At 41.5% G+C, this 11,104-nt stretch overlaps 2 protein-coding genes across 14 annotated transcripts in view; one reads left to right on the forward strand and one right to left on the reverse strand.

The window, feature by feature from the left end:
• The window catches only part of prdm10 (PR domain containing 10), a 20,631-nt gene extending 17,819 nt beyond the window's left edge, over positions 1 to 2,812 (reverse strand). Inside the window, exons 1-3 of one of the 5 annotated variants that reach the window (XM_034866353.1) lie at positions 2,755 to 2,812; positions 1,483 to 1,624; positions 928 to 1,089 (exon numbers count right to left, since the gene is read on the reverse strand). In XM_034866353.1, the coding sequence (XP_034722244.1) occupies positions 928 to 1,089; positions 1,483 to 1,554 (234 nt within the window). In that variant the 5' untranslated portion in view covers positions 1,555 to 1,624; positions 2,755 to 2,812. The other 4 variants (XM_034866376.1, XM_034866368.1, XM_034866357.1 and 1 more) reach the window with 4 other exon arrangements.
• Positions 2,813 to 6,552: 3,740 nt separating this feature from the next.
• aplp2 (amyloid beta (A4) precursor-like protein 2) overlaps positions 6,553 to 11,104 on the forward strand; it is an 88,213-nt gene continuing 83,661 nt past the window's right edge. For 4 of the 9 annotated variants that reach the window (XM_034866470.1, XM_034866498.1, XM_034866502.1 and 1 more), the window contains exon 1: positions 6,554 to 6,844. In XM_034866470.1, the coding sequence (XP_034722361.1) occupies positions 6,773 to 6,844 (72 nt within the window). In that variant the 5' untranslated portion in view covers positions 6,554 to 6,772. Of the gene's footprint in view, positions 6,845 to 11,104 lie in introns of all 9 variants that reach the window. The other 5 variants (XM_034866484.1, XM_034866476.1, XM_034866491.1 and 2 more) reach the window with 2 other exon arrangements.

An 11,104-nucleotide genomic window follows, 5' to 3' on the forward strand; every position in this document is an offset into this window, starting at 1 on the left:
CTCTCTCTCTCTCTCTCTCTCTCTCTCTCTCTCTCTCTCTCTCTCTCTCTCTCTCTCTCTCTCTCATGGCTGGGCTAAAATCACTAGGCGGGCAAAACACACAAAGGGGTGGTAACCTTTCCCCTTATGATGTCATAAGAGGAATATTCCAGATTGGCCAATCTGACCCACAATTTCCACCAACAGCGGAACGGCTGCGGAGACATCAGGTTTCCATTAAAGTTGATGTGTGTATTTTCACAGACCGCGGAACGGTTGCGTTACGACTTCGGAGCAGATACGCAAAACTTCTATTTTTGTCGGTCCCCGAAGAGCTCCACGGCTATTCAGCACAATTCAGATTGTGCGGGACAGGAAGGCAAGCACAGAAATAAAATAAAAGCTCTGCTCAGTTTTCTAAATAAAATACCCAGTGCTCACCGTGCTACACGCAGATTTGTTTCTTCTCTACTCCTCTGGATGGAAACACACTGTTGGTTTTGTGGTACTATCCTACATGAATTTGCAAGACCTTGTGGGTCCTCGTGACTTCAGCTGTCGGGTCATAGCCGCAGCCGTTCCGCAACAAATCCAGACCTGGTGGGTGTTGAAGGACAGCGGAGCACGGAGCAGACATGCAGCGGAGCCGATCCGCAGATGGTGAAAATCCAAGGTCAGCATACTTTATTTTCAAAGGCGGAGCCTGATACCCAAGGTTTGGTTTACACCTATTGCCATTTCTAGACACCGGGGGACCATAGGCAGGCTGGGGGAACTTATATTAATGTTAAAAAATAAAACTGAAATTGAAATTTTCATGCCTTGGGACCTTTAAACAGGGTCAAGCTGACCTTACCATAAAAGCCAGGGTCAACACAACACTGTTGTTCTTCCCTTCAATGTTTGATGTTCCTGTGTCACGTAAGTTCTTAAAAGATCTGTTCTTACCTGAGTGCCATCTGCAGGATGGATGTAAACCAGTGTGTGCTCTGCCGACTCTACAGAGGTATAGGAGTTCCCGTCTGCTGTATAAACCACCTGCTGCTGTCCTCGCTCCGCCTGATCGCCACTGTACACTATCTGGGCCACTGTGCCGCCTTCAAAATGCACCTGAAATAAATGTGATCAAGACACACAGGCTTTGAGCCACCAGGAACCTCATCATAATCATCATCATACTTTCTGACTGGAACTCGCCCCCCATGAATCCTACATCAACATAGTATGTGTGGGTGAAATTGTGATGCGTTTTTGTCCTTCTGAAGTCCTTTTAAAGAGTGAGAAACAACTACTTGGAAAGCCCCACTATTCTCTGTTAGCTATAAATATAAAAGTACATATTGAATTTTGGAGGTTTAGCAGGAACTAGAAGCAGTTTACAGAAGAGAGATTATCTGGTCAGTGTGTTTGAAAGACAATCGTCCTCCGGTGCATGTAAATGTACTGCATCCATCTCTATTGCTTATGATGACTCTAATATAGCACTTCATAGACTGTTCAGACCTGTGTGCCGTTGACTGAATCATTGTTAGATGTCTGACTCCACACAGCGGATGGCTCCTGTTTGGTCTCCATGGCAGCACAGTGCCAGGTCTGTTGCCAACCACGTCACCTATCACTTTGCTCTTGAGGCAGCCAGGGACGCCTGTAATACACACACAGACAACAGGATTGGGGTTATTTTTTTAAACAGCAGTGGTTATTGCAGATACAAAGCAAAATAAGGATGGTTGGCTGCCTGGTGATGTATCATCTCAGAAATACTGACGCAACATTATATTTAAAAGAAAATGTGGGGTTACTGTAGAAATGTGCATATGGTTTTGTATTATTCACATGAATGGATGATGGAGCCTCTACTGTTACAGCTTTATCAAAGTCATACTATGCACTCGACGCTGAACAGCTGTTTGACTGCAACACTGAGGCACCGCAGCAGCCATTTCTGAGCAAAGATGCACTGAATTCAACCCCACGTGCATGCTGCAACACGTATTTTTGGGTCTCCAGACGCAGCTATATCTGTCTGACATGACATGCACGCCCAAAATATAGCAGCGTGTCACTTCTTGTTCAGAGCTGTCACACAGGACCAGACTCTCAGCGGGGGTACAAGGGAAAACGCGGTTAACGTTTGCTCACGAGGCCACCCGGGAAACGGTGTTTAAAAACAACCGCATTTCGGCACAAAAGCCACCGTAAAAATCACGACTCGGTTAACTCATTCAGAAACCTAGTTGGTATAATCAATAATAAATTCAATTCCCCCCTATTTTAACCCGCAGGTTCTCAGTCCCAACTGGACCATACCACAAAAAACAGCGCTATAGAAACCCGGGCATTTACTGCACCGCAACATTAGCATTACGGCCATATAGTCCCAATGTAACGCCGACCTTAGAGCTAAACATAACTTGTCAGGCAGCAGGAAGTGGACCGCATTCTAAGATTTTGAACACAAGTGTTTTTAAAGCGATAAAAGCCCGAATAATTTAGATAGACCCACCCGTCCCCCTATTCTAGTTGAGCCCAGCCCTTCGAATCTGTTAACAAGGAAGAACGGTCTCCATTTTGGGTGGGACTAACAACAACAACCACATCCGAAGAGACCCAAAGAAAAAGCGTATATTTTCTACCGATACAAATGCGCCAAAACGCCCCGCACATAAAATGTATATCAACTGAAAGACTACCGAGCAGTCGAGCTACATACGTAGTCGTAAAGTAAATCCTAGTTTTCTTACATTTAGTAGAAAGCGTACAAGTTGTTCTTACCTCAGAATGGTAGCTGCAGAGACGGCTGCGTTGCATATATTAACATAATCTGCCTGGCAACATGATGGAGCGTGGCTTCTGATTGGTGTTTATTTACTCTAGAGAAAAAGCAGTTTAGGATCATTTCAAACATTATCTTCAACGAAAAGTCTTCAGGATTTAATAATGATATTTTAAAGAGGTTAGCGATGTTACCGCTAACGTGTTTATTATTGGTGGTCACAACTTCATGAACAATTTTAGTAGAGCCAATCAGAAAAATGAGACACCAAGTCGCCCAATTGAAATTTAAGCTGTTGTTCAATACTTTTATTGATGTGCTGTTATATAGAATTCTACCTAAGGAAGCAATGCTATCTTAGGCTCACGTTACATATGCTTTAAACATGTGTTTTTTTCAATATTTTAAAGTCGTTTTTTTCTGTAAAAATCTGGAGATGACAGGAGACGACGGTTAACCGAAATCTAAATCAGCTGTGTTTACTGCCCTCTGGTGGTCACTAAGAGGGACTGCGCCATTAAATTCGTCAAGTTAGCGTCAATGCAGACATGACAGTAGGCTTTCGGTGAATACTTTTAAAATACACTTGACAAACTGACGCTATCAGAAAAAAACTAGCACATCTGGCCTTGGAGTAATCGTGTATCTTAATACTCAATATTTTCTTTTTTAATTTTACTCAGACCTCGAAATAAGGACAAATAATTATGCTGGAACTAATTGTTTTTGTGCCATAACAGCAAACTTCCCTTTCCGGTTGATATTTTCAAAATACAGTGAAATAACAAACCGAAAGAGAAATGTTGTACTTCTGATGAGACCAAACTAGATAAATGATGGAAATTGTCTGTTTCTTTTATTGTATATCGGTCACAGTTGGAGATTACAATTTATAGTGAGTAAATAGAATCAGATACACGTACTGGTGTCAAGTTAGACACCAGTATAATTCTACTTCCGGTAAAACACAACGTTACTATGATGACCACTGGAAGGCAGTTCATATACAAAAGTATTAAAAAATATATTAACTCAGACTGATACTACTCTGAAATAAATGTATATACTGTGTGTGTGTGTATATGTACATATATTTAAACAGTATAGTACCGCCAATTTACAAAACATTTATTCTTTAAGGAGTTATTTCAGTTGTGTCAGTTCACTGTATATGTATAGGTGTTTATGAAATTATTACTTATATTTCACTTTATCAATTTAAATTTTGAAGGGGTGGGGGGGGGGTAGATGAAAATGAATTAAGGAATTCAGAAAAATCCTGGCCTACAGTGCTCTTAACTACATGACTAAGGGAAACTTCTATAATACACCAATGACATGAATTATTATTATAGTATTGTGGACACCATTGGACTGGTATATTGCATTTATTACATTAATTTGTAAGGAGTGCAGTGTTTGTTGTTGTTGATTGAGGGAAAAGTGATGTTGGATATAACTTCACATTTTAAGCAATTTGAGCAAATTAAGCAATGAAGTAAGTGTTATTAGCCAAAAAAAGATGAAGTGCAGCTTCCAGAAATAGAGTTTGGTCTTTATTCTCACTGGACCTCTTTTACCTGGGGAGCTAAAACAGAAAACTAGTTATCCGCTCGGTTTTCTGGGATCTTGGGATCAAATCGACATGTCCCAAGACCAGACTTACAGTAACATGTGCAAATTCAGCTTGTTGAAACACGTCTACTGGGTGATGTTTTCCAACATTAATAACCACTGAGTGTCCTGCCTGGAGCAAAGATTAAATTTACATGGCGCTTTTTTTTCTTCCCATAAGCCATCAGAGAGAAATAACTGACAATTCAGGAAGAAAGAAATGAGTTGGGGACAGCGCAATCAAATCACTGAAGGTGTGTGTCTGTGTCTGAACAAAGCAAATTAAATATTAACCATCACATTATCTTCGAATCAAAGACAAGCTTCCCACTAATTCGATCACTTGCTCAGTTTTTATTCCTCTTTCTCCTCATAACGTACAACATGCAGAATTATTAGCTCCTGAATTAGTAGCATCAAATGGAAATATTTAAGTAAAGTACAAGTACCTTATGCTTAAGTACGCTGTTTGATTACATGTAGCCTGTACTTTCTTTCCTGCAAAGTAAGAAGCCAATGGTGGAAGAAGTAGGAGTAAAAGTATCAATGCTCTTTTACAAGTTTTCATCAGGAAAATATACTTAAAATAAAAATACTCCCATTTAGTCTAATCATTTCAGCTGGACTTGTAGGCCCGAATATTGTTGGCTAGTTTCTAGTAGCTAGTTTGGGGGGGACGGGACAGGGGGACCATGAGCCCCCTTGAGCTTATCACTTTCATGCATGCTGGGGGACTTGCCATGATGCACTGAGCACACCTCTCTCTTCCTCCTTCTCTCCATCTGTGTGCAACCTCATCCCATCAATGCTTGTTACTAACTCAACTTCTTCCCTTTCCCGGAGTCTTGTGCTCTCTCGCCCATCTCGTCTCCTCCTATCGCTTCCTGCAGGTGTTTTTGGCTCTGGATCTGAGTTTGGAGTTGTTGGGTTTTCTGTAAATATTATCCCAGAGTACGGTCTAGACTTGCTCTTTTATGAAATGCGCAATGAGATAACTGTTGTTGTGATTTAGCGCTTAATAAATAAAACTGAATTGAATTTATTTAAGTAGCCTATCTAATGGAGATATACCCCAAATGTTGGACTGCTCTCAGGATTGCACTTACTCTGCCTGTCACTGTGGCTCAAGCAGAGAGGAGCTTTTCCAAATTAAAGTTGTCATACTGGATGTCAACCGGGAACGGCTCCCTGGCCTTTGCTTCATCAGTGTCACTCACTCAATAAGGGAGCAGATTTCATACGATTAATTACATTTTGCAACAAGGAAGGCCAAAAAAGTCCAGTTTGTTTTCTGTTTTTAGTGCTATACTGTATTAATTAGATTCTCCTTAGTGTTTTCAAATTTGTGTGATGAAGGATTTGTACTATTTTCAATATTTAGTCTATATTTTATTTGTACATCAGTCTTAATATTTATGTTATTGTTGCTCTCTGCTCTTGTTACATCTTACAACATAAGTGAAAGAGAACATTATATTTCTAAGTTGCACAAATCCTTCATTAGAAAAAAACCACTTAAGAGAATCCAGTTATTTAACTATTGGAATTACAACCGGAAACCCCCTTTATAAGGTGCACAATCTCCACCTCTTACAATTTCAACAGACAATGAACACAATTCTGCACAAAACATGACAGTATGAGTTATCAGAACTTGAAATGAATATACACAACCCTTTATTATAGTATAAACAATACTATATAGGTGCAATGCACAAAAAGTATGCAGAATTTGCTTGTTTTTTGTTTGGGTTTTTTGGGAAGGGGGGGGGGGGTGTAATTCAATGTAGAACCACCACTGACTGTGAATAAAGAATGGAAGAAAGAGCCACATATCTATAAAGCACCGAACCTGGGGCCTATATGCACCTTCCACCACTGCAACTCATAAAAACAGGTGCATTAACAGATAAATGTAGGTATTATTATAAGCCTGTTCTTATTATTATTAGCCTTAACTGTGTGTCGCAGGCTAGTGTCTATACAGTCAATGATCAGGTAGAAATGTCCTGAGTAATTGTGTCTTGTGATTCTGTAGCAGGCCGCCTGGTGGCGCGCTGCGCTCTGCTCTGTGGATCAGCTGTGCCAGAGGAGGAGGTGGAGAGGGAGGGAGGAAAGAGGGGAGAGGGAGGGATTGAGGGAGTGAGGGAGGGAAGAGGTATCAGAGAGAGAGCAGCCTCGCCACACGGTCCACATTTCCAGAGACACGCAGACTCTGCCACCGACATTCAAGCCCGCGTAACAAGACAAGCAGAGCCGGACGCGTCCCGCTCTCCTGGATAGGTCTCTCACCTCTCTCCCAGGACTTGGTTAGCCCTCTATTCTCCCGGACGGACGTCAGCTTCCCCGCAGAGCTCCCAGGATATAACTTGTTCCCAGTAGCAGAACCGGAGATCCTGGAAGATGGGTTCACTCCCTGCCATATCTGTCCTTATTTTGGGCATTGTGGTTCCAGCGCTGGCCGGCTATATTGAGGTACGTAATGTGACATGCCTTGGATTCTGTGCCAGGCTAGTCTGACTCAGATCACAACACAAGTGGGTTGAAAAAGCACATATTTCTGGCCTGTATTCCAATTTGTCATCTCTTAACATGAGACATTTGTGGCTAAGCTCGGTTTCTATGTCGCTGGATGTGGAACTGTATATTTCTGTTGGGCTTTGACTTCCTCCTCCCGACAGATTCCCACACAAGCAGGGGACTGAAACGCTCCTAATCAAAGGATTTTTATAATAAGTTAGTTATAGGCTATGGGCTATTAAAAAGGGGTTTGGCGTGTTCATAAAGACTGATTTATTTTCATATCTAGTTAAATATTAATGAGATTGCTTTCAGGTCACTTTTGAGCACTGACTGCAGCTTGTTGGTTGAGTTGAACAATGTGCGGCCCCCGGAAGCTGCTGTAACAGGAATTAGAGCAGGGTTTACTGCAGAGATCAGATGAAAGACAGCAGGCGCTTTGTCAGGCCTTTGGGGACACACTGGCCCTCTGCAATGGATCACAACGTGTGTCCTCCCTGCTCTGTCTCTCTGTCACACATGCATCCACCGTGTGTGTGTGTGTGTGTGTGTGTGCAAACAGACAGGAGGAAATCCTTTACCTAGGTATTGAATCTCCAGCTTCTTCTGTCAACAGGTTGGCCCCCTGTCGTGCAGACTGGCCCCTATTTTAACTCAAGTGTCTTCTAATGCTCTTTGTAGTCCTTATTACAGTAATTTGAACCAATACAGTAGCTTACTGCATATGAGTCTCGGGCTGCACCTAACCATCACATTTCATTGTTGATTATTTTTGTCAGATAATTTCTTGATTAATCGCTTAGTATTTTTGCTACTTATAATATCAGAAAAGGGGGACTAATGTGGATCAGAGTTCTCCAACGCCAAAGGTGATGTCCTTAAGTGTCTTGTTTTGTCCACAACTCAGAGATGTTCAGTTTACTGTCACAGAAGAGAGACAAAGCTAACAAATATATACACATTTAAGAAGCTGGAATTAATCGATTATTGGATTATCAAAATAGTCGGCAATTAATCAACTAATTGATTCATTTTGCAGAGCTACGTGAGTCTATTTGTCAGATATGCAGGTCCTCCTGTACAAACACACACACACACACACACACACACACACACACACTCCTTACCTACCTAATGCCCTGTTTTGCTGCTGGCTCACCAGTTATTGTCCCTGGACACTGAAGCCTGCAGTGTCAGACTGTGTGTCATGGGATAACAATGCACCCATTCTCAGAGCAAACAGCCCCCCCCCCCACACACACACACACACACACCCACCCACCCAACAGGGTAAACACAAGTGTTCCTGCTCACTGCCGAAGTAACCATGACAAAACATTTGAACAAGACATCTCCTCCTGCCACTGTTGTGCAAAGTGGCTGGTTATTAGGTAATGTTTCTCTCTCTCTCCCGCGTTTGCGACCAGGCCATTTCCAGGCAGTAGTGGCTGGCATTGTGTGTGTGTGGGGGGGGGGGGGGAATAATGGTTATTATGTCCCTAACCGAATCTATGCTGCTGCAGTCCGTCTCTATACAAAGGGCTGTCCCCCCTGCAATGATTGCCTCCTCAGTCAGCCCTCCTCACTGCACAGACACGCCAATCGATACCAGACAGACTCTCGCGAGATGATTCATGGATGAAATCAATGAATTTTCCTGATCAATCACCCAGATTAAATTGAAAGGCTCAAGTTAAACATCAGCATGTCCGGGTTTCTCATTAGAAGATCCTAGGCGCTGCAACCAAGTCGTTTTTGGCACCAACAAAGCTGAAAGAATGTAAAATCAATGTGAGCATCAAATCTAACTACATGACATTTCTCCGATCTAATGATTGTAGTCAGCAAGTTTTGTTTTTAAGCTTTTTGAGTGTTATTTAATTATTATCTGCTCTCGCTTTCCCAAAGTTTGAGACATTGATATGCTATTAGAAATCTTTTTTATTTTTTTCTTAAGGTTTAAAACTCCTCCAAATACACGCAACTGAGTCTCCCACAAACTAAGGCTGCACGATTATAGCTAAATACATTGAATATCGCGATAAAGATATTTCGCGAGAACGATATTTCTTGCGATACATAAACAGATATTAAAGTGTACTCAGTTTTGCCTTTCTGCTGCTTTCAGAAATCTGCTAAAATACAAAACGCAAACAAATTGCTTGTTGGATTTAAATCAAATAAAACCTTTTTTTTTATGACTTTGATTCTCATTTTATTTAAGAACTGACTGCATCACAAACGCTGCAACTTTCTTCTGTGAGTTTTAACCCTTGTGTTGTCTTCCCCGTTGACCTTGATGCAATTTTTAGTTTTTCTGGGTCAAAACATTCCAATATTTTGAATATAATCAAAAATATATAATCAAATATTTTACTTTCCCTGACGTTTTTGAAGATTATCCTGGCTTCCTTGTCACTTTTTGTCCAAGTTTTTGTCAGTTTTTCCCATGATTTTTTTAACCCTTTTTCCTACGTTTTTTAATGTTCGATTATCAATTTTTCTTTACGTAACTTCTTGTTACTTGTTACTTCTAGCAGATAGTGAGGAGAGGTTTTTTACAGTGTGTTCAAGGGACAGGCAGCTAGCAGACAGTGGGGAGATGTTTTTTACAGTGTGTTCTGAGGGCAGGCAGCTAGCAGACGGCGAGGAGATGTTTTTTACAGTGTGTTTTAGGGACAGGCAGCTAGCAGATAGTGAGGGGATGTTTTCTTTTTACAGTGTGTTCTGGGGACAGGCAGCTAGCAGATAGTGAGGATATGTTTTTTACAGTGTGTTCTGAGGGCAGGCAGCATGCAGATAGTGAGGAGATGTTTTCTTTTTACAGTGTGTTCTGGGGACAGGCAGCTAGCAGATAGGGAGAAGATGTTTTTTACAGTTTTTTCTGGGGACAGGCAGCTAGCAGATAGTGAGGAGATATTTTTTACAGTGTATTCAGGGCAAAGGGAGCTAGCAGATAGGGAGGAGATGCTTTTGCTGTATGTGACAGCAAATGTTCTAGCCTAAAACACGTGTGACATCGCTTAGCGCACCTTTAAATAACAAATATATTGTGCAGTCATACAACAAACCTAAGGGAAAACACGGCGTGCCCCTTTTTCTGATTCAGGATACAAATAAAGCCAGCGCTGGCTGGTGTTTCCCTTTTTCTTGTGTGTGTGTGTTTCTCCACTGTTTGGACTGGACAGCTGCTGGTGTGTGCAGTGTGGGCCCTGCTGCTGAGCCTGTGGACACACAGCCGAGCTACACATTGCTGTGCCGACATGCTGACTGAATGCACTCCCCTGGACCTTGAGCTTGAATTTACGAGCCAGTGAGAGCTCCTCAGAGACCCACTCGCTGTTAGTCAGGCATGGTTTATTCCCTCTCCTCCACCTCCTCTCCTGCCAGCCTTTCTCATCTCTTTGTGTGTTTGCGATTCTCGAGGTGTCATCGGACCGGAGCGGCCCTCTTCTTCTGCAGTGCCTCCCCTTTTTCAAGCGTTTTTGAATTAGCCGGCTACTTCAGCTGTGTAAACAATTTTGTTTTGTCAGGTACCTGCGAGAGTGCCAGATTGTGAGCCTTTTTATTTCTTCAGCTGTGTCCCCCCCCCCCCCCCTCCCCCATCTGAGCATCTCATCTCCTTACAGTCTGCTGTGGCTTCAAATAGGGCTGCATTATATATATTTTTTTATAGTCTTGGCCATATCAACTGTTGCAATAAACACATTGGGAAAGGCTGCAAAAGACACTCAGAGATTTTTTTGTGTTTTGTGCCTTTTATATTTAACTTCAGTTTGTTCAATAAAAGAAAGTCCAAAATGATTTCCGTTCATTTGTTTTCAATTCATCAAGCAATGTGTCGTTTTTTTCAAGAATAACCATAGCAGCAAAAATTGAGAACAATTTACTTAACCGTTGTGTTGTCTTCTCGTGAATATTGAAAATCAACACTTTTGTTGACATTTTTTAACAATGTTTTCTACTTTTTCTTACGTTTTTGTTCCATTTTTCAACACTTTTGACGCTATTTCATGGTAAATAAAGCTCCTTTTTTGGAAATGATACCTAATGTTTAAGTTAGAAAAGCAGAAATTTGGAGTAAAATGAAAGGAATGTATATGTTGATGGATAATCCCAGACTGGACTACTCAATACTTTTTCAAAACCACTTGAATTTTTCTCCAAATGCTATAACATTGAGTAAGACACCCCAAAATTAATGAAAGTAGAGAT

Source organism: Etheostoma cragini, chromosome 3 (genome assembly GCF_013103735.1).
Source record: "Etheostoma cragini isolate CJK2018 chromosome 3, CSU_Ecrag_1.0, whole genome shotgun sequence".
NCBI lineage: Eukaryota > Metazoa > Chordata > Actinopteri > Perciformes > Percidae > Etheostoma > Etheostoma cragini.